The 26,852-nt window shown below is 40.0% G+C and overlaps 1 protein-coding gene across 1 annotated transcript in view; it reads right to left on the bottom strand.

Moving 5' to 3' along the window:
* Window positions 1–11,928: 11,928 nt before the first annotated feature.
* The window catches only part of Cwc22 (CWC22 spliceosome associated protein homolog), a 48,072-nt gene continuing 33,148 nt past the window's right edge, over window positions 11,929–26,852 (bottom strand). Inside the window, exons 14-20 of the mRNA XM_051184398.1 lie at window positions 26,747–26,807; window positions 21,743–21,820; window positions 20,791–20,943; window positions 19,124–19,251; window positions 17,852–17,953; window positions 17,539–17,759; window positions 11,929–12,754 (exon numbers count right to left, since the gene is read on the bottom strand). Of these exons, the coding sequence (XP_051040355.1) occupies window positions 12,168–12,754; window positions 17,539–17,759; window positions 17,852–17,953; window positions 19,124–19,251; window positions 20,791–20,943; window positions 21,743–21,820; window positions 26,747–26,807 (1,330 nt within the window). The 3' untranslated portion in view covers window positions 11,929–12,167. The remainder of the gene's footprint in view (window positions 12,755–17,538; window positions 17,760–17,851; window positions 17,954–19,123; window positions 19,252–20,790; window positions 20,944–21,742; window positions 21,821–26,746; window positions 26,808–26,852) is intronic.

Raw genomic sequence — 26,852 nt, 5'->3', positions numbered from 1 at the left:
AGCAACTTGAGCTGACTCTACTCTATTTACCAGGCATGAAGGAATACAAGGTGGCTTCATAGAATAGCTCCAGGATATAGAAAATAAGAATGGATCAAAAGAAAGGAGGAATGTAAAAAGCTAAGTTAGAACTTCCTGCCCATGCTTTTTACTCAATGTTGATTGGTTGAGAGACAGCTGATACAAGTGGATGGAATCTTCCATTCATATTAGACCAAGTTTATGTTGAACTTTGGTATCTTTTTAGTTTTGAACCTTTGCAATCACCTGAAGCTTGCTAGAAACAGATGGCAAGGGGCAGGGTGCTTCACTGAGGTTATCTTTATAACATTAATGTTCATTATGGGATGGTGATTCAGAATGTGACCCTATTCTGGCTATCCTCTAGGAAAAAGTTTCATTATATAGATGATGTAATGGTCTCTGAGTATTTTGCAGATTTAGAAATCCATTGTTAGGGCACCTGAGGGAACAAGCATGAAGTGTTAGTTCACAAAGGGTACAAAGGCCAGGTGCAGCTGTGAACTTCTTGGGAGCTTTATGGTTGGGGAAGGCATAGCTGCTACCCATCAAGGTCATAGGGAAAAGTCTGCAATATCCTGGGTCTGTAAATGTTAAGGAAGAATCAATGGTATCTTGTAGGGGGAGAGGGACAAATGCACTCAGAAGTCATAAAGTCGTTGATTGAGAATCCTAGAGCTGGAGGTGGGAGCCAGGGTTCCAGCAGAGGCTGATGGTACCTCCCTAGGGTTGGCCAAAGGAAGCCATGGACAGACCTTCCTCCACACAAAGATAAAGTCTATTGTCCATTGTTGCTGGTTGCATTTCCCAAATGAACGGTACGATTTTATTGCTTCACACACTGGTTGTAGGACTTGGAGAAATAAAGCTAAGACTGAAGGCCTTCTCTCTATGAGCTAGCTTCTGTAGTGTCAAACGTTCCTACTAAGGACATTGGGGAGGGTTAAGACCAACAATTCTACTCAACTGTGGATCCTGCATGCTTCATGATGAAAGTGGCAGGCAAGAGGTGCCAGCTAGTGCAAGAAAGGCACAAATGGTTGTGAAGAATAACAACTTTTTAATTAGACTTAAGGACTACTCAATGGGATGGAAGTTACATTTGGTACTGGAATTTAGACAAGAACTTGTAACTAGGGAAGCCCTAGGCTCCAGGGGGGAGACACAGCTCTTGTTTTGTTGCTCGGGTGAGTGATGTACCAGCTAGAATGCTCCCCATACTGGTGTCTATAATCATGGGTTATTACTGCAGCCTGTGTCTAGTTGGATCATTTTCTATTTTCAATTACTCTTCTCTACATTTGTGTTTTGTGTTAAGAGAAATATCCCTAAGACTTGTCAACAACCATGTTCCAGAGACCAAGGGATGCTGGAAGAGCTTGAGGGTTCTGTACCTCACTTAAATTGGGAGAGCATAGTCCAACAGCTCCCCTGTCTTAGTCAATGTTCTGTTGCTGTGAAGAGACACTATGACCAAGGCAAGTCTTACAAGAAAAAGTGTTTAACTGGGGCTGGCTAACAGTTTCAGAGCTTTTGCCTATTATCCTCACTGTGGGGAGCATGGTGGTAACCAGGTGCTGGAGAAGTATCTGAGAGCTCTACATCTGGATCTTCAGCCAGCAGAAGAGACAGACAGTGGGACTGGCTTGGGCTTTTTCAACCTCAAAGCCCACTCCCAGTGACACACTTCCTCCAACAAAGTCACACTTCCCAATCCTTCTCAACTAGTGCCACTCCCTGATAACTAAGCATTCATATATATGAGGCTATGGGGGCCATTATTATTCAAACCATCATACCTCCCCACAAGTTTCAGGAACCCTTCTTTTAGAAGGAAGATGTGAACAACCTGTAAAAGCCAGAGGAAGAGGTATTGTCATGGAGAACTATCCTCTGAATCAAACTGCCATCCTCTTCATGTGTCCCAGCTCATGTTGATCTCCAATGACCACTACAGCTAGGCTTGTTACTTGTTGACCTTCCTTCTTGGACTGAGGGGATAGCGTTGTTATGGGACATTCAACTGAGTATCTACCTCTATGCCTAATTAGCTATATGCAATCCTGCTCTAACTAATGGGTCTCAGCGCCCCTGGTGCTGAAAAAGTATATAGATGAGGAGGAATGAGAAGGAACTCTTTCTGCTTAGCCACAGGGAAGCCATCCCTTTGGGATGTAGACCTTCCAATGTAGCTGCTTTAAGGTCTTGTCTCATCATGCCCCTATCCCCTCACCCATTTCTCTATAAGCCTCATAAATTCCTGTTTCCTCGGGTGAATATTGTCTCTGGAACCCTAGAAGGAAGGGAACACATAAGGTTTTAGTAACAGGACTATAATTTCATCTCTATTTTAGTTTCTTAGACTGGAAACACAGGTTGTTTAATGGCTATCTTTCTTTAGCTTTTCTGATATTTACTTTCTTTCTCACATATAAGTTTCCTTCATTGTTCATTCTTCTATTGTACATACCATAGGGATTTTAAATTCCCCATTTGCTTTGTGTAACCATTTCCACTGTCTTGGGAATCCTGTTCCAATGATGGTTTCCTTCATTGGTGATAATCACACAGGCTTGATTCTGTACACAATATCCACTTTTCATTCTATTTATTCTTCTCTCATACAATACATCCCAACTGTAGCCTCCCCTCCCTCTGCTCCTCCCAGCTCCCTACCTCCCCTCTCCCCCAGACCCATTGCTCCTCATTTCCCTTCAGAAAAGAGCAGGCCTCCCAGTGATATCAAATTTGAATAACAAGTCACGATAAGACAAAGCATAAACCCTCATATCAAGGCTGGACAAGGCAACCCAGTAGGAGGGAACGATCCCACAATCAGGCATAAGAGTCAGACTACCCCCGCTCCCATTGTTAGGAGTCCAACAAAAACCCCAAGCTAAATAACCACAGTATGTATGCAGAGGGCCTGATGCAAACCCATGTAGGTTTCATGGATGCTGCTTCAGTCTCTGTGAGCCCCTATGATCCCTGCTTCACTGATTCTGTGGGCTGTGTCCTCCTGGTGTCCTGGACCCCTCTGGATCTTACAATCCTTCCTCTTGTTATTCTGTGGAGTTTCTTGAGCTCTGCCTAATGTCTGGCTATGGGTCCCTGCACCTGCTCCCATCAGCTGCCCGTGGAAGCCTCTCTGATAATGATTGGGCTAAGCACCTATCCTATGAGTATAGCAGAATCTCATTTGGAATCATTTAATTGACTTTTTGGTTTTTGGTTGAGTTTGGTTCTGCCCTAGGTCTCTGAGCCATCCAGCTTCCAGTTCGTGGCCATCTCAGGTAGTGTCAGGCATGGGTTCCTCTTATGGTATAGGCCTCGGGCTAGACGAGTCATTGGTTGGCCATTCCCATAAACTCTGAGCCACCATTGCCCCAGAGAATTTTGCAGGCAGGACAGGTTGTGGGTCATAGATTTTTGTAGCTGGGTTTGTCTTCCAGTCCCACCACTAGGAGCCTAGCCTGTTGATAGAAGATGGCTAGTTCAGTCTTCATAAATCTTCTGTTACTATGAGTTCTTGCTAGGATCAACCTCATAGGTTCTAGGAAGTTTCCACCTAGTGTACATCATGCACTTTAAATTAAATATTAATATTGCATATGAAAGAATGGAGAAAACAAGTTGACACTACAGAGTACTGTTTTCCAGTCAGGCCCTCCTGTGGACAGACTTCAGCAATGCTGTATGCAATTAAGGTGAGTAGATATTTCAGTAGGGTTTTCCAAGGTTGGGAGGTGGGAACAGGACATTCCTTACAGTGTAGCTCAAGGTCTTAGTTATTGGAGAGGTTCCAGGTTCCTCTTCGTGCCTTTTGCCATCTGAATATTGATGCACCTGTTCTCTGTGGCATCATCCAGTGCTCTGAAAATCCTTGCCTTGGACCTGGGATGCTTTAATACCCATAGGTCCCCTTCAACTTCTGCTTTCCTGTTTGACTTTAGCTCCCTGGGGGCAGCAAACCTGCCTGTGAGGTATTCTCTTCCTTTCCCAGTCTTCCTTCAAACTTTAGCCTATGTTTCTTGGAAATAGGTGTATTTCTTCATAGTCTTGTCCTTTTCTCCAGTGAAGGTCTTTGGGAAAGATCTGAGGGGAGCAAACTGTCTTCCTGTATGAGTGAGGGACTCTGAGTCACCATGCTAGCGTGTATTTGGTCTTTTAAAATGTGCTAAAATTGTGGCGTTTTCCTCTTCCTAGCTCGGCACCAACTTCCTCTGATTCCAGATGTTCTTGAGGGTGGAGCAGCTGAGGGTGTCCTCTTACTTTCTGAGCTTTAGTTCATGAAAGTTTCTGCAGCCTCAGCTCTCTTCTGCTTAACAGAAACCGTGTACTTAACATTACTGAATTTGTTCTTGGCAGGGTAGGGACAGTGTTCCCTGTGGCAGTCGATATCCTGTGCCCCAGGTGGAGGCCAAGAGCCACAATGCCAATGCATATCTCGGGAAATAAGACGGTCTCTTACACTTCCTATATGGTGTCAAGTTCTTGAGCTGAAGTCCACATCACTCCTGTCTCCAGGCTTTAGCTTGTGTTTGATCTCAAGGGCCCTCAATTTTTTCTTAATGAAGTTACTTTCAATACAACAGATACTCCATAACTACTCACATTGCATGAATACAGCATACATTTTGGCAGTTGCCCATTTTTTGACTACTATGAATAGTTATATTTTTAACATTCTTGTACATGCTTCTGGTTCACATGTGTGTGCATTTTTATTATGTATCTGAGAGTACGATTGCTGAATCACAGCTGCCACTGCCAAGCAGTTTACCAGAGGTTTGTCTGGAGGGTCTGAGTGGAGTGCAGCTCCTCACACTCCCTAGCCTGAATAACGCCTCTTCTCCTAAATGGGGAAAGCTATTATTTCCAGCCCACCTTGAGTTTTGGGGAAGGATACAGATGGAATGGAGAAGGGGTAGTGAAAGAGAAAGGGAACACCGGCCTAGCCACCCAGATCACTTGAGTTCAACATGGAGACGGCACATCCAGGTTACCCTCACATATACAATTTTCTTTGTTATGCTTTTTTGGGGGAAGGGGTTCAAAACAGGGTTTCTCAGTGTAGCCCTGGTCATCGTAGAACTTGCTATGTAGACCAGGCTGGCCTTGAACTCAGAGATCAGCCTGCCTTTGCCTCCCAAGTGCTGGGATTAATGTCATGTGCCGCCACTGCCTGCTTCTTTGTCATGCGTTTTAATACATTTTAGCTTTACTTTAGTATCCACGGTTTTACAGCAAATGCATTCTGCATCCTCTCTCCTGCTCTACCATGAAATACTTTTATGTGAACTATAAGTCAGTTAATAGGAGTTGACCCTGAACTTAAAGACTCAATGAATCTAAACCAATGGATCACTCTGCACAGCAATGAATAGAAACATTCTACTCTTTTTTACAGCTCTCCCCCTCAGCTCCCCTAGTGTCCCTGTGACTTTGCTGACACCTGATTTGGCCTAGGGGAGCAACACCCACCAGGTTGGCAACTGTATCACTCTAGGCAGCATCTTTAACTACAGGTACACTTTTTCTATCCTTCCCTCTGTGGTAACTATCCATAAATACTGGTCTTCATCATTTGTCAAAACTATGACATGAGCAAAAGTATTCTCCAACTTGAGGAATGATGGCCCATCTACTTTTCCCATCTTCTCTGTGTCTCAGGAAAGAATTTTCAGACATTTCTGCTGTGATATACTGAAAATGCTCAGTTCTTTACTCCTCAGCAGCTCACTTTATAGTAGTTGGGAAATACAATGTGCTCCAAAGCCTTGTGCCTTACAGCTCTTAAAATACATACTTAGCCCTCCTCACTGGTAATATTAAAGCAGTTTTTGTTTTGTGAATTGACTTCTTGCATCTGTACATATTTCAAATCCCAAGAAGAATTCTGTAGGAAAAATGGTCTCTGTACTTTATAAAAATAGAACAGTCGTTTCTAGTAAGGCAATTATCCTCATGCAAAATTACTCACTTAGATGTTTCCATACAGGAATGAAAAGACACCCAAAGGTCTTTGCTGTGTTTTCATAGCCATCACTATACTTACTCCCACTTGTGGTCAAAAGGAAGTGAGAAGTGTATAAGCAAAATATAGTAGAGAAGGGACAGCTCCACTCACCGTGTCAATGAGAATTCACATTAAACTGGGTCTCTCAATGCATGTGGTACAAATGCAAAGACAAGCAGCTTACGCAGAGACAAAATCCACTGACTTGTGTATCTGGGGAGGGTAATTTCAGATGTGATTCAATTCAGACTGCAACAATACAGGGATCTCCTTCCAGGATGCCTGCTTCCCTCCCAGCTACACTGATCTGCCATGCAAACTAGTATTTTCCACGGGGTTTGGACAATTGTCCTTTACTGAGTTCCCATCTTTCCCTGCATGCCCTTAAACATGACTCTGTGTTTCAGGCTCCTAATTGACAAACTACTGTGAGGGATTCTGGATGGCCCAATTTAGACCACACCTTACTGCAGAACTAGTTAAGAGGGCACAGGGGACCTGGGTACTATGCTTTAAAGTCAGCGAATTCTTCAGTTGCTAGAGTCATCAGAATCATTTGATCGGGGAGAAGAATGGCAGTTACTCAGTGCAGGCCTTACAGGGATTCCCATGTGTTGAGTGACATTTTCTGGGTAGACTTGAAGAACTGTCTGTTCACCTCAGATAGGGAACCTGTGTCAGACTATTGTATAGCAATTTTCTCTTAAGATCCAGCAAGATCTAAATAGAGGCTTGAGTGATTAAGAATCAAGAAGTAAACAACTCAAAAGGCTCAGGAACTCCATGAAACTAAAGACTTGCATTTAACACTCTCCTCCAAAGTCAGATAGGCAGGGAAAGGAGATAGCTGTATTGCTTGGAAGAGACTCTCTGACCTGTCAGCTACCCATGACTTGTGCAGTGAACTCCAAGGTTCCACCTTGTAAACAATCATCCATGCTGGGGTACTTTAAGTGATACAGCTGTTTTTGGATCGTTCCTGCTCCCTTACATAACCACAAAAAACTCACCGGTTCACTAAGTTGGATTTTGGTGGTATCTTTATTTTGGTCTGTTGTAGATTCCCTATCTAAGAAATGTTTGTGTTGGTGTGTGTGTGGGGGGGGTTGGGTGGAGATAGATGCTTGTTCACACATCCCAAGTTACAGTGAAAAACTTCTGCCAAGTGCAGCTTGGTGAACCAGTATATTGAGGTTATTTAAAGGAACATGGGTTACTTTTTGGAGCATGGGTAACTCAAGGACAGCTGCATCACTGGAAAGTGCACTCTAGCATGGGTGATGACTCATGTATGTTGGATTGCTGGAGCTTCCTGCCCAACAAGCAGGCGGCTCCACTGAAGAAATCCTCCCTAGTAATTTTTTTTTAACTACTTATATAACCTCATGGAAGTGCCCTTTAATCTTAGAACTTTTTTAGATGAGTCAATCTTCCTTCCAGGAGGCACTGTTTCAATCTGGAATGTCTACAAAACAGTTTGTATAGACCATATACATAGTTTTAGGGAGATATCTCCAGTTAAGCAAAATAGGCCTCTATAGAGAATGAACTTCATAAGGTCCCCTAAATCATCACCAACATAATATTCAACAGTTTTCATTTCCAGGAGGAAAACTGATCTGGTAGATTTAATCCCATTTCTCCAGTCTTTGTATCTTATGGATTAGGCAATCAGTTAATTCACCTTAACAGAAACAACATAAAAATGCTTGTTTAATTTTCTTTAACACCAGACAGGGTAGTCACTGACAAGCCTCCAAATACACAGGACTGGAGTAGAGCAAGTCCTGCTGCATGGATTGCTACTTACTGTGGTTGGTCCCACTGGTGTGATCTACCCCTCTATGTAAGTATTTGTCAGTGAAATGTCTGGTCTAGTGGTAGCAGGTCATCTTTAATGACAAAGACATCCTAATGCAAATAAAAAATGGTAGTAGTAATGACAGTTCAGAGCTCTTTGTGCCAGGCACTCACTAGGTGTGCTTCAGAGATTTCTAAACTCCTCCAAGGATGTATTTTTGTGCTGACAAAATTTAAGGCTGATGTTAAAGGGTGTGTCTAAAGGTCCATGGCCAGAAAGGGCTGAAGGTGAGATTAAAAACCTAGTTGGATTTAAATATGCAGTTTCCAGTTGCTAGTGTTCAATTGAAGGAAATGCTAGTGGATATAAAGTTTTTTTTTTTTTTTTTTTTTTTTTTTTTTTTTCTTCCCGAAAAGCAATCACTTCTGCTTTAGCCAGACTCCTGCCCTTTTACACAGTACACACAGGTAGACACACCCTGTGGTCATGGAGAGGTGAGTACCCACTCTTTACCTGTATATAACTTATCTGAGATGGACTGGGGTTTAACAGCTCCTCTCAAAGCATTGATTGAGAGTGGGACAGTGGCGGAGACTGAAAGACTGTCTTGCTTTTATATCCCATAAATATAAAAGGCAGACATGTCTAGCTTCAAAAAAAAAAAAAAATGTGCATTCTAATGGTACAGGCAACAAGCTTAAAAGGACATTTGGAAGGCAATGTGGGAGCTATGAGTGGAAGAATACTGCGTCACATTGAAGGCCGAGACAAGAAGTCAGGCATAAGGAGACAGTGTGGTGATGCTTGATTAGAGTCTGGAGCATGTAAGTGAAACATGCACAGTAGTAAGAATGTTCCTAGAGGTCACACTGGGTCTTCAGGTCTCCACCCTACAGCATCATCAGAAGATGCAGAAGTTTACACAGCTGAAGAAGCAGCCTGGAAAGTGTATGTGGAACAGAGGGAAAGAATGTAAAAGGTCTGGACAGATGCTTCCCTAAGTAGAAAACATGGTATCTTGTGGTAGGCCCTGGAGGTTTTACAGCCTGCAGGGAAAACATCCAAGAGAGGAAGGAATGAAACTTGATTACACCTGACTTCAGTAATCAGTACTGGGACAAGACTTCTTGGAGGCTGACTTCATATTTAAGCATAGCCCTGTGAGTACAACACAGCTTAAGGCATGTTTATATTGAAGCTCCTTACAAAGTATGAATGGCTTCCACTATAAGATCGGTTCTGGTAGACTTAGAAACAATGCTTAAGCTAAGGGTCTAGGGAGAATGACTGATATAAATATAATGTCTGGCCCTAAGGCAACAGAAGTCACGTAGGCTGCTGTAAAGTAAAACTGACATCTCTCACAAGGATGAGTTTTATGGCCTAGATGTTCAAGGTTTTAGGAGGAAAGAGTCTGGGATAAGTAAAACACAAATTCTGAGAGATACAGGTAGAGCCTGGCTCACCACACAGCAAAGGATCACCCAGTTGTAAACTCCACCCATTGCCAGCATCCCAAGTGGATAGTGGATAGATTAAACATATTCTTTTGAAGGATGTCTGTGAGTTAACTTTCCTGGCTTCTCCAGTGCTGTCTGTATGCACAAGCACTGTTAGCCCTTCCCAGTCGATGGCTTGCAAAATAGTTCCAGGGTTCTAAACACTCTCAGGGTATAAACACCGTGAAGTTAGAGAGATACTGTCAGTCAAGCCAACATGAGAACAATGTAAGATTTTTAAAGAATCAAAAATTAACCGGTGGAGTTTGCTGTGAGGCAGTGCCCACTAGTAATATCAGAAGCCACATCTGTGGAGTCTCAGCAACATGAGTAATGAGAGCTGAGCAAGGGCACCAAAGTGTGTGGGAAAAGCCCACGAGACTTCAACCCTACACAAAGAACTACGAGCAAGTAAGGAATGCTGTGAGACAAAGTCTTCCGGGGAAGAGCACAGGAATTGGTTGTCCAATACCAAATAGTCAGCCCTGAAAACATATACAAGTAACACTATATGGACTGACTGAGCACGTTATAGTCAGAAATCTGTATGAATAGACATGTACAATAACATGAAAAAGAGGTCATGGTTTTGAAAGAGAGAGCAAAGAGGGGCATATGAAAGGGTTTGGAGGGAGGAAAGGAAGGAGTAATGTAATTATATTATAATCTCAAAAGTAGAACATATTCTAAAAAAAAAAAAAAAAATATCCCCCTCCCCCTGGCAACATGGTGAACGGGCAGAAGAATCAGGTTGTTTGAGCTGAAAAGACGTATATATCTTAAAATCTTAATGGACTTAAAATATAAGAAATATAAGATGATGGGAAATTACTTTTTGTCACACCCACATCATACCCAAACTCCTGGAGCCTCCCTTTCTATATGGCTACTTTAACATTTAAAAAGAAAAAAAGAAAAGGTTAAGTGCTATTTTAGGTGAGATAAAAGAAAGCAATCATAAAAAGCCAGTCAAAGCACTCAATTTTTCTTTTAAGTCCTTCCTTCCTTTGTGATGGGGAAAGGAGAGGGTTGAGTGCTTACTTTGTGCATCATTTCTTGGATGGAACTCTGTAAAGCAAGTGCTGTAAGAATCCTACAGAAGAAAGGAAGTTTGGCTAGGCCCATGCAGCGAGGTGAAGGAGTCGCTGGTCAACACTCCCTCCTCAAAATGCTTTGGCCACCTTCAGTAGGCTTCAGAAGGAAGCTGGTCGAGAATAAAACCTGGTTCTGACATTTCACAACTACAACCCGAGTCCACTTTGGACTGTAGTCTCTTTTGGGAGACAAACCCATTCTTTTTTTTTTTTTTTTTTTTCTTTTGGTTTTTAGAGACAGGGTTTTCTCTGTAGCTTTGGAGCCTATCCTGGAACTAGCTCTGTAGACCAGGCTGGCCTCAAACTCACAGAGATCCGTCTGCCTCTGCCTCCCGAGTGCTGGGATTAAAGGTGCGTGCCACCAACGCCTGGCAACAAACCCATTCTTGAGTCAAACTAGCCCATCATTTCTTCATCTGCTTAAGGACCAGGCTACACAGCAAAGGAAATGAAGTGGCACAATGCCAACAAGTCAGGAGAGAGAGAGGCTTTGAGACGAGAGTTTAGAGAACCAGGTGAGCTGGGTGGGCAGTGATGGAAGCATATTTCAGGAAGAGATTTCAGCCTAACAACACAGACGATGACAAAGGGTGTAAGGATGGAATAGAACTTCCAGGCAAGGAAGCTGAGAAACTAAACATAATGTGTGCACAGCATCCTCATTTCTTCTGGGTGCTAGATAACAGCCTGTTACCACACCCTGCTTCAGTACCTTTAAAAGCACTCAAAGAATGTTTTTCATGCTTGTATTTAAAAGTTATGAATTAAGGTTAAAATGAAGTAAAATTCTGCCCCCCCCACCAGTTTTCTCTCTGCTGAAGAGTGGTGTCCAGGTAAAGGAAGTGGGCTTGACTGTGTCCATTTCCTTTAGAGTGACACCTCGCATGCTCGTTGAATTCAATTTGCTAAACTACAGTTTTGTGAGACAGGCTACTGATATTCACCCCTTGTATGGAATACTGTGGAGGGGGGGGGGGGTCATTAACATTTTCTTCAGGAGAAATGCATTTTCCTGGACTCTATTGTTGCTTATGCTCAGGTTTCTGGATAACAAATAAGACATTCTGAGTCAGTGTATGACCAGAAGCTGGACATTAGGACAGTGTTCCCACTCTTAATGCCCACACTTTGGCTAAAATGGGCCCTACTATTTAAGATGAACAAGATGTCCATTGAGCAAGTGGAGTGAGAGACCTGCCTGCCACCTAAGGGAACGTTTTATTTCCATAGCAATTATGCTTATATATTCCGAAAAAGTTACAATGAAGCAAATCCTTCCAATTCAAGTAAAAAATTGGAATTGCTTCACCGGCAGCTCATGTACCTCATGGCTATGCTTTTTAAATGATTTGCTAATCCAAATTAAAAAATATCAGCTCACACTATTGACATAATGTTAAAATTGGTAAGCCTTGGGTTATATATAAAAGATACTAATGACTATGCTAATTTATAACTGGAAACATAGAAAAATGTTTAAAAAAAGATGAGTGATTCAATGAGCATCTGTTTCTTTTATTCACAAAACGTAAGACTTACCCCTCTGTTGAGACCCTTTTCTTTATGATTTTACAGACTTTGAGATGTGTCAATTATAAAACACGTCAAAAAGAAAACATCTTTAAAATGTACAGATACAAACAGGTACTTTATACAAGAGTTCTCTATAAAAATCCATCAATGTAAAAAAGACTTTTGCAAGTGAATGTAAGGCATTTCAGTTGTCATCAGAATTACTTTTGTCTTGTTGGAGGAGACTTTTCTCTCCTCCGGTCCTGATTTCTCTTCGATTCTCTAGAATGTTCAGAGTATCTGTTGGATTTTTCCCACCGTCTCTCGGCACCATTCTGATACCTGTCGTCATCGCTTTTATGGCCTGAGTGTTTCCTACTCCTTTCCCTTGATTTGGAGCGATCTTTTCTCCTAACACTTTCACTGTCCTGATTTCGGGTTCTTTGCTTCTCATTTTCAGAAAAAGAATCTCTTCTTTCTCGCCGCTTCTTCTTTAGCTCACCGTGCCTGTCCTCTAGCTCTCTGTGCATGTCTTGGTCTCGGCCATTCCCAACTCTACTGTAACTATTTTCTTGGGAAGGAAGGCTTCGATCTGCCATGTACTTTGCTAGAGGATCTCTCCAGCCAGCATTTCGTGAGTTTTGAGCTCTGTGTCTGTCAGCCCTCGCTCTGTCAGTCCTCCCTTCCTGGTGCCTTTGTTCCTCCCTTTCTCCTTCTCGCCTCCTGTCACGGGTCTGCTGGCCCCTGGCTGCTTTCTCTCCTTCTTCACTTATGGCCTTCCCTCGTTTCTTCTTTCTTGTATCTTTAGCTGCATGCAAAAAATTAGTTAGTTTTAATGTTAAACGAAGTTCATAATTTAACAATAACATTTGCCAACATATTGAAGAACACTTATTTTTGTAAAATGGATGCAAAGCCACAGTGAAAAGCCTTAAGAAAGAAACACTATTTTAAAAGATGAATAATTTTTCAATATGTCATTATTAATTATTAAGTAACTATAGTTTCAAGTTCTCATAGGAACTTTCAATTAAAAAAAATCTATCAAGTGACTAGACACTGCCACGTATACACTCCAACCCCAAATAGAGCTTGTCAGATGAAACTTAGCAAGGGCGAGGGATACCTGGGCTCACATCACAGAATGAGTGTGTTTCCACAGAAGTCTCCCTCTGTGAGCAACTGCACTGCTTTCTGGTGTTCTCAGAGCCACTCACCATAGCTGCGTAGGCTGCTGGGCTATGACAGTTATAGGCTCTAAGACAAAAAAAAGAGGTCTCTAAAGAGCCTTTGAACAATTCAGTTTTACGGATATAATCCCAAACATAAAATAAAGGGAAAATAAGTCATCATTTTAAGTTAAACTTAGTCACTTGTAGATCTGAACTCATGAATCAAAAACACTGAGATAACAAAAATTTCACAAATTTCTATAACCATAGAAAGAAAACACAACAGGAAGTCACTTCTTGCCCTGAGTTTATCCAAGTGTCCATGTACCAACCCCTCTTTCTTCTGCTAAATGACTATCGCTGGCACACAGTGTACGAGCTGGTCTGCCAGTGAGAACTTCCTTCTCAGGCTGCAGCTGCCCAAGCAGAAGCCATCTGGCTCAATATGAAGCCCATGTCTCTGGCTCCCTCTATGCACTGTCAGGGCTCTGCCAACATAACACCTCAGCCATGCAACAACATGCAGCCTCTCTTGGCCATGTCTGCTTCTTGGTTCCTACTGCTTCTACCCTATCTAATACTTTAATAATGAAACAGTTCTCTGTTGAAATTATGATAAGGCAAATGAACTTGGAATCAGCAAAGTTTCTTACTGCAAAATTCATGCTGAGCTATCATCTGTCCTCAAAATGGACACCATGAAATATCCTTTGTAACATTCAAAGAGCTGTCAAATGAGCAGTTTAAATAAAAGTTCCTGTGAGCAACGGCACTCCTGCTCTAAGAACACAGAACACGAAGAGCCCCTTGATTCTGGTGGTCATACAGTACGACAAGACAGGGAATCACAGCACAACTATCTGCTGTCCAACCTCAGGCTGAAGAGGGAGGCTGCTACCACTGAAACAGGCAATAAAACATGACAATAGATTTAGACATGCAGACAATCTGCTGTCCAGGTAGACCAAGATACTCCACTGCGAAAAAGTAGAGCAGATTTTGGGTTAAACCATGCAGACCTTCTCAGAAAACATGGACTAGCAGGAAACTCTGAAAAAGGACTTCAGTAAAGCATCCTCTTTATCTAGAAGAACAAGGTACATACTGAGAAGACCTGGAGAAACCTTTTGGAAGACATGGAAGATCGGCAACATTTGCGATGCTAGAATGAGAGAAATACTCATGAATAAGATGGGAGTGTGTGCAAAGAAAGGAGCCGACTGAAAGCATTTCTAAAGTATCAAAGTAGAATGAGGACTAGCAACATGGTTCCATGGATAGAGTTCGCCAACAGGCCTAATGACCTGAGTTCTATCCCCAGGTCCCACATGACACCAGGAGAATCAGCTCCTGAAACTTGCCGTCTGATCTCCACAAGTGTACACCATGCAGGTGGTACGCACGAACGTGTATGTATACACATACACACACACACACACACACACACACACACACACACAAATACAATGAAAACACCTTTTTAAAAAGTGAAATGATTTTAACGGCACCTGGAGTATGACCTACAGAACAACACAAACAGGCATACAGTTACGGTATAAAGATAAGACTGGGTAAAAAAAGAAGGGGACATTTTTTCTCTTATAGCAATTTAATTACTAATCCAAAAAGAAAATACACCATCATTAGGCAACACTCCAAAGATGGCTGCCAAATGACCGAGGGAAAGCTAGAGATAGACTTAAATTTATCCCTACAGGATAAATTGATTTAATAGGTAAAGACATTCAACAAACACTTTCTCAATTCAGCGATGACAGTTGATGTTAGTGAAATTAGACACACCAGCATTTCTGAGGCTCCTGATAGGATGTACTAAGAGGAGGCCACTTCCATGACATTCTACCCAAAATGCCCAATCCGGTGGTTTGAATGAGAAAGGTCCCATAGACTTAGGTAGAACTGTTTGGGAAGAGTTAAAAGATGTGGCCTTGTTGGATGTGTGTTACTTGGGGGGGGGGGGTGCCCTCTGCCACAGGCTTGCAGATAAGATATAAGCTTTCAGCTACTGCTACATCATCATACCTGCCTGCCACCATGCTCCCTATCATGGTGGTTACGGACTCACCTTCTCTAACTGTAAGTCCCAGTGAGCCCTTTCTTCTATCTATAAGCTGTCTTTTCTTGGTTATGGTGACTCTTCATAGCAATGGAAAAGTAACTATGACATCAACTTTTATTCTGTTCTTAAAGTATCAGATAAATATCTATATTGAAGGACTACAATAGATGACCAGAAGCTTAAAAAAATGTCAGAGAAGCCTGGGGGCCCCGATAAACACTGTGACATGTAAACAGGTTCCTGAAAAAAAGAAAAGAGCCCCAGTGTCTTGGATCCTGACTCATTCATGAATTGCTTTACACTTTGTGACATTCAAATGGGATCTGCTAATAGTACCGCTTAATGTTAACTTCCATAGTTTCATTGATAATTATATTGTTTACATGAGAAGCTAACACTCGGGGGAATTGGGTAGAGGGTATATGTGGATTCTATCTACTGTTTTTTTTTTTTTTTTTTATCATTTTCCTATATGGAATTAGTTCAAGATAAAACATTAGAGTATTAAAAACATGAAGAACTTGTTAAAAAAGCAAGAATCAAAATGGCTCCTAATTCAGGGGAAGGTAGACATACAGAGAATGTACTGCCATGTCCTCCGTGGGGGTGGGGGAGGGAAGAGGGCCTGCTAATTCAGGGTTGCTGCTGAGGAGAAATCAAGCCAGCTGAACCCTGGCTGCCTCGAAGGGCTAGTGGCATAAGTGTCAATATTTGCTTACAATATATATATATATATATCATCAACACATTATAACATATTAAATATATGGAGAGAGTGAAAGAGAATAAACACAGAAAAAAAAACTAAAAATAGGAATGTCAACTTAAAAGAGAGGAAATATCCAAATGGCCAATAATAATGTGCTCAGCTACATTAGTGATTGAGGAAATGCAAATTAAAATGAAAATATAAGGCAACATTATTACATGTTAACCAGGATGGTTAAAATTAAAAACATGGCCAATATGCAGCTAGTAGGAGTGTAACTTGGAATAATCACTTAGAAAACTGATGGTATTTACTAAAACCAAATGTATACACATCCTACAGTAGCGATGCCATCTGTAGCTACATAACTGAAAAGAAATGTACACAGGTGCTCCCCAACTCAACATGAGGTTGTGTCACATGTCACAAAAACCACAGTTGAGCATAGCCTTCCTTAAGCATGCTCAGAATACTTACACTAGTCTATAAGAGGATATCACGGAAGAGCTACTGTAACATAGCAGCTCAAAAGAGATAAAAATTCAAATTTCTAAGTACTACTTCTGTTGACTCTATAGAGCCTTTGTAAATCATTGTAAAGTTGAAAAACCAAGAATACAATGATGATCAGGCAGGGAATATCTGCATGCATGCATGCATACATACATACATACATACATACACACACACATATATAGGGTTATTAAAAGATGTACCTAGAACATCAAAGACATATATATGTATGTAACAGCAACAATGTGGGTGGATAAACTATAAAAACAATAATATAGATAAATTTTGTGAACATAATATTGAAAGAAATGTTAAATAAAGGAGTCCATAATTAATAACTATAAAGTTAAAACTGGCATTGTGGCACAGGTCTCTAAACCTAGCACTTGGGAAGTACAGACAGAGAAGACCAGGTGCAAGGCTAGCTCCTGTTAGACAATGAATGAGATTAGACTCCCAAAAGCAAACAAAACAAAACATCCAACAGCAAATAAGCCAGGCAAATGCTAGGCATGATGGTGGTGAAAATCCAGCACTTGGGAGGCAAGGGGAGGGCGACTGGAGAGCAAGACCAGCCTGGGCTATGTAGTAAGCAGGTTAGCTATGTTGTGAGAACTTGTCACAACAAAACAAAAGAGGCAAGAGTAATGAATGGAGCTACAAATCAGAACAGCAGCTACCATGAAGATGGAAGGAGGCTAGCAAGTACAAGAGGATCAAAACAGAGTTCTAGAGTGCCAGTACTTCTTGATCTTGGGGACAGCTCCGTACAGCAAATGTATACAATGACTGAAATGATGTCAAGTAATCACATAAAACTTGATTACTACAAATAAACCCCTAAATGCACTGAAAATGAAGCATCAGGATGGCACCTATAAACTAGAATGCAGACATCACTTGAACCACAGCTGTGTCTATGAGAAGGCTTCTAAAACATAGATATAACCCACTGCAGACTGTGTCAGTGACAGATGACCATCTCTATTAATAAATGTTTTAAATAGATGGCCAAAATAAATAAATAAGCAGCAATTGAGACTGGCCCTCATTACCAACACTATGTGTCCTGCACTTGTTAGAAACAAGCAGACTAAAGTCTGGAGGAGCCTGGATACCTGAGGCAGAGCTCTGACTGCTGGAGGATGAGGAGTCGCTCCCTTCACTGGAAGAGTCTGAGCTGCTCTCGCTGCTGTCAGAGTCAGATTCTGAGGAATCAGACTCAGAGGAGGAGGACGCTGAAGACGACGAGGTCAGGGTTGGTTTCTTTTGTTCGGCTTCGGGTTTCTGGGCTACGATGACCTTGGGTGTATTTTTCAGATGCTCTCGCAGTTCATCCCTAACAGAAATAGAATGTGTTACATTATGTCTCTAAGGTACTTGTAAGATAATTTTGTCAGCTAAAGCTAAAATTCTGCAAGTGACCCTTACGTTAAGCCTCCGAGCCCTATGGAGGTGAAGAAGTTGATGGCAAAGCGGGTGTTCCGGGGGTTGTCTCGAGGCAACAGTCCTTCAAAGAACGGCTGCAGGGTTCTGAGCAGAAAAAAGGAATGAAAACACATAAGAGACAAATGAAAACTTCTATAACCACTCAGCAGATTTTCCATATATTAAATTAGTAAGTTAAGTATCAGAGAGTGGTTTATACGTCTACACTTGAGGCTACTTAATTATAATACAGGCTAGGCTACCTAAATATAATCAGTAACAAGGAAGAATTCACTGAAGCTCATTACTTTATAAAAAATACTTCTTTACAGTTTAGTGTGTGTGTACATGTGCATGCTCATGTGCACACAGGTAAGAGGACAACATGAGGGAGTTAGTTCTCTCCTTCCTCCTTCCACCATGTGTGTGTTAGGAATCCAGCTCATTTCAGACATGGTGTCCTTTACCCACTGAGACAGCTCACTGGCCCTTAGATTTGATTTCTGTAATTATATAATATAGATTTAGAAAATTTTAATATAGAGTATTAATAAATACTCTATTAATAAATACTCTATTAATAAAATAAAGTATAGAGATGGCATATGTACTTTCGTACATAGATAATATGCACAGTATATTTTGTGTACATGCACAGAAAAAAATTAAAGGCCTTAGCATAAGTATGCAATCTAAATTATATAAAAGTACTGGGAAAGAGTAGGAATTAGGCAACAAATGTTTCATAAAAAAGGGTAAATTATAGGAAGACTGACTAAGCATTTGTTAGACTAAAAAGAGGGTCATCGCTTCTGTAGTCATGGTGGTCAGGAAGCATGCAAAAGCATCATTACAAGTGTAGTGACACTCAGAGGACTAAAGTGCAGATTACTGAGGAGGGGGATGAGCCTGATAAGGTACATATTGTATGAAACCAAAGAGTGATGGACTAGGTCAGAGAAAACTACAGACCCAATACAGGTCTTTGGTCAACGTTTAAGTGAGGCAGAGATATGAAATACTGGAGTAACATGTGGCATTAATAGAAGCCAATCTTACTGATGAGGAATCTGAATAACAGGGTTACGTAACAGCCCTAGACCCAGACCCCGAAAGATGCATGTTGTCCCATACCCTGTAACATGCAGCAATGCTGATGATGTTACCCAAAGTCCCACAGGGCTTTTCACTGTGAAGGGGACAACTGTCTCTGCTAACATGGGGGCACTCCCACAGACAAGAAGACTAAACTTAAACTGTTGATAGTCAACGTACTCATCCTTTAGCCTTGCGTTCAGTTTAGGAAGACCCATGTATTCACACAGTTCCTGGAAAAATATTTTGACAAAAATTCTACTAGATGATGTAGTGGTTTCTTCACTGAGCTTTATACATTCAAGAACCTGAAAATTCAACAAGAGAATAAAAAAGATTATTTTTGTTTTTGAAGACAAGGACAAATAGCTGACCAGTTAAGCCCTCTCAAAATGACTAGGAATTTCCACCTTCCAGCAGCATCTCTATACCCTCCCTATGCTGACATGTATTATCTCTTGGCGAAGAGGAAGACTGCTTCGCTATATTAACTTTCCAATGTTAAGATGGTACAGAAATAGTATCGTTCTTTTTCTTGAGGAAGGTGCTTTTTTTAGCAGAGACGATATCCTGTCTTGAGCATATAACACCAAAGTAAAGACTGCTCGCAAACTTCCCTCAGCAGAACGTGTTGTATACAAGGGACTAGGCAAATGCCCCCAAGAGTATTAAGCTATAGTTTTGTTTAATTAATATATATATATGTGTGTGTGTGTGTGTGTGTGTGATGATGTATCCTGAAAACTAAGATGACAGTTTTTTACAAACTAACTTGTCAACATAGATTTTAGAGATAAACAGAAAAATAAAACCTTTAGCTTTTATGGGTTGTGTTATAGAAGCCTATTTTAGCCCATTGTTTAAAACTTGCCTTCTTTTTTAGAACAGGGGAAATGCAACAAATAGTTATGATGATTTGCTGCTGGGTTGCCTTAAAATTGCCCAGTGAGTGTAGTTGGACATATTTAGGACTTAAGTACTATAAACATATCCAATATCTCTAAGTGGTGCAGCTCATGCTACCATTAGATTGTGGTATTTTACAACACTGTTTTCCTTTTTTCCTTCTTGGGTGTTGATTCCTCTGTATTAAAATTCTTCTAGCAACTTTGCTTCATTTGGAATAAGAGACTTTTTATGGCATATGACTGCCATAGACTTAACTTTTCTCTTACATGGCAACAATCCTGAAAGCAAGGGACCACGTACAATTGCCCACTACCAAAAATTGTGACCGAACATGCAGGTGGTAGCAAACAACAGCACTGAATGAACAGTGATTGTATAATAAATATGGGTTTAGTGTTCAATTTGGACATAGTTCCCCATTCAAGATTCCTTTCTTTGTTCTAAACATAAACACAGGATCCTTCTCATCCCCCTCCCCCCGGGCAAAAACAGCCACTTAACCATAGCCTTCTAGGACAATCCTTATCTCGTGTCTTAATAAGAGTAATTTTGAAAAAGCTACTCTCTCAGGAAATATGAACAGTAATTCTGAGGCAAAGTGCCACCAGGGTAGGGGATACACATTTCTCCTTTGTTATATGAGTATGGACAAATAAGCATAAAGATGTCAAACAACATAATATTTTCTCCCAAAATACTGCTAATATCAGCATGGTTTGGGCATGTATGATCCACGATAGTATTTCTTACACATGTGCATTGTTTCTCAGTCTTTTGATTCCATGCTACATGTACATGTTTCAAAGATAACAGCTGCAGTAAAACTGAACAACATATTTCATTTTAATTCATATTTACTGATAGGATAGGAACAGCCATGTCATAATTTGAAACTAACGGAATAGGAATGAAGAGCAAATATTGATCCAATTACTTACACTCCATGGAAGTGAATCAGTATATAAAAGGTGAGCAAACATCTTAGCAACATTCCTCAGCTTGTTTGTTTCTAAGCGGTGGATGGTATCATACTGTTCTTTGAATATACTTTCAAAGGATTCCATGTATTCTTTTTTCAGCATGCAAAACCGCTGTAGATACAAAAATTAAAAGTCAACACCAGCAGAAATGGAATTTACTAGTCCTAAATTTACTAGATTAAACAATTGTAAACATCTATCACCCAATCTTTCTGTGCTAAATGATGTTCAAAAAGTTACAGCTATAGCGTCTATCTGGATTTATATCCTAATAATTATACATTTAGTTGACCCCAAACACATACATTTTATATTATAAAAATCTGCCTTGTGAATGGTTTAGATACATTTTAGGGACTGGAAAGATGGATCAATGGTTGAGCATTTAGTGTGTTCTTGTGGAGGATCAGAGTTAAATTCCCAGCAACTACATCAATCAGCTACGAACAGTTCCAGAGAGATACAACACTTCTGGCCTCTGCAGGTACCTGCATCCATGTGCACACATCTCGACAAACAATGACGCAAAATTAAAAATGAAAAATAAACCTTAAAAAGTTTTTAGATAATGATTACCCTGTGCTGACTAAGCAGGTTCCTGACTTTAGTAACTGCTTTGAGTTTTTGAAGACATTTAGTTGTTTGGTATTGGGAAGCTGTTACAAAGTATTTGTAATTCCAAGAAGTTGTAGAAAAATAATAGCAAACCTAATGTGCTGAGAAGTGAAGTGGGAAAGCAAACTGAAGTGCACCAGTAATCTGAAGAGGGAACATTGTACTCTCAGAATAAAAATGTTAGTTTAGGGTGGACCCGGCCACAGAGCATAATCATTAATTCACTATATTATTGTTGGGAATTCTTTTGGGGCCTCTCTTAAATCCTGACATGAAAAGCAGGGCTACAACTCACCCCAGCTAACAAGCCAAAAAATTTTTCATAGGTCCTTTGTTGGGCACAGCAATCAAGTATCATGTTGCAGAGTTCTTTCTGTTTGGAAAGAAAAATTGTATTAATGACTCAGAACACAATGGAGCTATGTTATATAACACTTTATGACCACAACAGTGACTATATTTTCAAAGTAGACTTTTAAAAATTTAAAAACTTTGTACAATTATTTTTAAACATTCAATCAAGCATATCATTTTTAAAAAGCCTTTAGTTTGGCTGATATCCTCTAAAGCTATTTATGATAATTTCATTAGCTATAATGAATTCTAAATTCCTGAGTATGAATCATTTCTAAATAACTTAATGCATGAAGAAGGTCAAGGCATGACTGGATATTCTCTCTTTAAAGACTCTGTATAGAATCCTTTTAAATTTAGATTCACTAACACAAATAGCTAACAATTAAGATACAAACTCAATTGTTAAAGGATATGTTTAGATAGTATGGAAAAAGCAGAACATGAGTGTTTACAAAACTTAAAATGACTTTCCAATTAGTAAAGGAAGAAAAAATATGAAAATGAACACATAAATGAATAGAAACAGGTTCATGACTCAATTTTCCAAGTCCTTCTGAAATAAATGTTTGCTGTAGACCTACCTAAGAGGGATGGATGCTCCACGAACAGACCTATTTATGGGACACACACACACACACACACACACACAACCTTCTATGTGTACACCTTCCTACAGAAGAGTCTCTAAAGATGAATGGACTAATCCTGGAACTGCTGAAATGTACTATACAAATAGCTATTTAAATACTTGGAAAAACATCTCCATGAAAAAATTTGGAACTATGGAATAAACCCCCGATTATGCTGTTAGGTTAACAGAAAATCCAGTCACAAATGGTTGACTAGATGCCCTTCAATTGAAGAATGGTTAATGAAGATGTGGCACATCTACACAATGGAATACTACTCTGCAGAAAAAAATAATGGTATCTTGAAATTCGCAGGCAAGTGGATGGCACTTGAAGAAACCATCCTGAATGAGGTAACCCAGTCACAAAAAGAGGAACACAGTATGTACTCACTCATATATATGGATTTTAGACCTAGATCAAATGATCACCAGCCTATAATTCACATCACCAGAGGAACTAGGATACAAGTTGTATTCTAAGAGATTCATATAAAGTCCCTCACAGAACTGGGAAGGGACAAGTCCCCCAGACCTCAGGTATAGTGGGGGAGGACAGCTAATGGAGAGAGAAGTAGGAGAAAATGAGAGGGAGGAGAGGAAGGCATGTGTGACTAGGAGGATTGAGCCTGGTTAGGAATGGAAAATAGGAAAGAGAGAGAGAGACAGAGACAGAGAGAGAGAACATAAAAGAGGGAGCCAATATTGGTTTGAAGATAAAGTTGAACACAAAGAAAGGTCGAGGGAACTACAAGACTGCTCCCAACTAACAATCTCAGCTTCCGTGGAAAGGCTATCATAAATGCCCTTCCCGGAGAGTGAGATCAACAACTAACTTCTCCATGGAGTCCTCAACTAATGCCTGTTGAAAACAGGAGCAAACACCCATACATAAACACTGAGTCAAACTAGAACCCAGAAGCAGATTGAGAGGACAAGACCATGCGGTAGAAGTACATAGAGACAGCTTACCTGAACAAGGAGGAGCTAACGGCCACTAGACTGATAGCTGGGAAGCCAACAGAGGTCTGACTCGGACTCCCCTGAATATGGGTCTCAGCCAGAAGGTCTGAGCAGTCTAAGAGACCTCAGACAGTGGAGCCAGGATGTATCCCTGGTGCACAAAAGGACTTTGCAAACATATCCCCCATGGAGGGATAACTGCCTTATTCTAGAGATAGGAGAGAAGCCCTAGTCCCTACTTCACAGGACCTGTCAGATCTACATGACCCCAACTGGATGGCATTCCCCTACATATTGTATTGTGGTGGGGGGTTGGGAGGGGAGGGTGTTTAGAGTGCATGGGAGAGGGTAGAGAGGGCAAAAGGGAGGGAAGGAGGGAGGGAGGGCTTGGGGGGAGGGAGGGAGGGAGGGAGAGGGAACTGGGATCGACATGTAAAATAATAATTAAAAAAAAAAAAAAAAAAAAAACGCTTTGACTCCAAAATTTAAGTTGAAGAACAAGTTACTGGGGAAAAGTATTTCTATTTTTGTTTCCACAGAAAATGAAAAGATGTGGATTCCTTCCAGACTAATGTGGTTTGATCACACCAGACCGCCTGAAACAGAGTACAAGCTGATCCTACATTCCAAACAGCTGGACAAAACAGCCCTACAGACTACAGCTAGGATATCTGAATCTTCTTCGAATCCCCCAAGACAGCGCCCCTTACCACCAGGAAGTAGTTTGGAAAGAACGACGCCCAAATTCCCAAATATTGTGTATAAATGTTTGTTTTCATTTAATTGGACTTTGTTATATAAAATTAAATAAAAAATACTCTATATGCAAAAAAAAAAAAAAAAAAGGAGAGAGAATTCATAAACAAAAAAAAAAAACAAAACTCATCCACTCCCCTAATGAACTATTTGTCTACATATGTCTATATGCTCTGGACCAAGAGGGAGCACATTCTAGGTACTCCAGAAAAAAAAAAAAAAAAAAAAAAAAAAAAAAAAAAAATGGTTGACATTTTTTTTTTTTTTTTTTTTGACATATATGAGCTAATAATTCCTGAAAGATTGCTAATGGAGCAAACAACAATTTCATGGAGAGTACTCTGGTAACACCAAGTGGAGACAGAGTGAGAAGGAAGTCTACAAGTACTTTTTCTCTAAATCACTTATTAGCATGCCCACCTTTTTACAAATATTAACTAGAACAGTTAATCTTTAAGTAGAAAAGTCTATAAAAATTAAATGTGTTATTTTTAAGTTTAAGTGAACTAGACCAGTTTTTATTTTTAAAATTTAAATGAACCATTTGCAATTTTATCACTGCCATTAATTGAGGTGTGATCTAAGTAAACACTGTTCACATTCTTAAATAAGCACTTGTGTCTATGTAAGCAATTTGTCTCAGAGACTCCAGAGTCTAAGTGCAGGACACTAGATAGAAACTTGTGCTGCCCAACATGATAGCCAGCCACAAGTTGCTATTTAAATTATTTAAAATTATAATCTGAGTTCCTTAGTCATGATACTCATATTTTGCATATCAAAAGACGTGTCTAGCTGCTGCTCTCCTGCAGCATGAGTATGTCCTAGCTGTTGAAAGTTCTACCACACAGTGTTGCTCTAGAAACAGATGGTCTACCATGAAGTACCTCATAGAGGCATCGCCTCAAAACATGGCAGTGCTCTCAGACACAAAGAAAAAGAAAAACAAGTCATAAGCTAACCCAATTAAGTAAGATGTTTATAAATGTTTAAGTTCTAGGAAAGTACACTTTGTCAAAATTTCATCTGGTATGGAAAACTTAAAATGAATCCTTTCTAAATTATGCTGTTAGGTTAACTTGATATGTAAAATTCACTTTCAAAAATTCTGCATTGTGTTTACAATATGTTAATCCTATTTTAAGCAAAATGCAGTAATATACCAATGCCACTGATGACTTAGAACGAATCAGCAAAACAAAGACTAAGTGTAATTACAAGCATTATTACCTATGGCATGTAATAATCTACTATTTTAACATGTCAATTAAATATTTGAGCAATTTTAGGAATCTTAGTACATGAAAATAGATGTATTAAGATACTTCCAAATATTATCCAAAACATGTTGAAGATAGTTCTAGAACAGCTACCCTTTGGATTAGCATCAATAAAATTTGTAATGACTTAATTATATTCCTCAAGTGTAACATGGTCACACAGCAATTTCACCATCAACTGTAATGTTAACGGTTAATTTACTAATGTATTTCCTTCTAAGGATGACATATAAACTGTGGTCAAGAATACAAATAGCAACCATTAGAAAAAAGAAATATTTAATTTGAAAATAATTTGTTTTTGCAAAACATTTTATGATGGTGTTTCGGTCATGAATCAAGTATTTCTTTCTTTTTTTTTTTTTTTTCTCCCTGTAACTGCGCAAACACTATTTTACAGGTTCAGGCCAGTATAGAATTGGCCAAAGGTATTCATTCTGCTACTATGGTATGAAAACAGTAGGGAAAAAGATGAGCAAGGGAGTGAGAGCATGATTTTATCCAATAAAGCTTTACTTATGGAAACAGGAAGTGGATCTGGCACAGTTGTTCTAAATCCTACAGATGATCATCTAACCCTCAGGACACAGCTCAGGACCAAGAGACTGCAAACGGTACAGCCTTCTGGAGCACACATGTTTACTACTTCATCGGTGCAGGGTTACTACATGCAAAGCAAGGTGTGAGGAAGAACTCTGCCAAAGCCTGGGCTCAAGCTCCAAAGACCTAAAAAGTATGATGACAACTAGGAAAACGATTATAGGTGTTTATTATCCTTAGCATTAGGGCCCTGATACTTTGAAGTACAATAGTTACAAGACAATGAAACCGTGAGGCTAACAGAAGACCTTAGTAATTAGTGGATTAATAAATCCGAGACATTGCCTTTTTAACATAAAGTAGTATACAATCAATTTCTTTTCATATGAGTGAATTAATGAATGAAACAACACAAATTCTTCCATATACAGTACAGCTTGAGCTGTTGTGACTATTATAGTTTCTACCAAAGGAATTCTTTAGTGCACAGGGTTCAGGGAATATGGAAGAAGAGATTCCCTCCTAAGCCTTCTCTGTGTAAGCACTGTCATTAGAGACTACTACTCCAGTATGCCACTAATGCACATAATGACATCTACTATAGCACACGAGAAAGAACTCCAGAGTCTTAAGCCTTGGTTTAGAATAAAATTACAGGAACTTACATTAATGAGTAATCATATTACTGTTTCAATTCACAAAACCTATCTATTAACCTTAAACATTTTAATTACTAATATATACTTCCTAATTTAAAAAAAAGGCATTGACATACTGTTTGGCTCTCAGCAAACTCCATTTTCAGCAACTTGTGAGCACATTCTTCAAAATCTAAACTAAGGAGACAAGAGGGTCACAATATATTAAAAGCAGTAACAAAG

Source organism: Phodopus roborovskii, unplaced genomic scaffold (assembly GCF_943737965.1).
Source record: "Phodopus roborovskii unplaced genomic scaffold, PHOROB, whole genome shotgun sequence".
NCBI classification, from domain to species: domain Eukaryota; kingdom Metazoa; phylum Chordata; class Mammalia; order Rodentia; family Cricetidae; genus Phodopus; species Phodopus roborovskii.
Note: the sequence above shows the minus strand (reverse complement) of the source record. Positions and strands in the feature narration are given on the sequence as shown.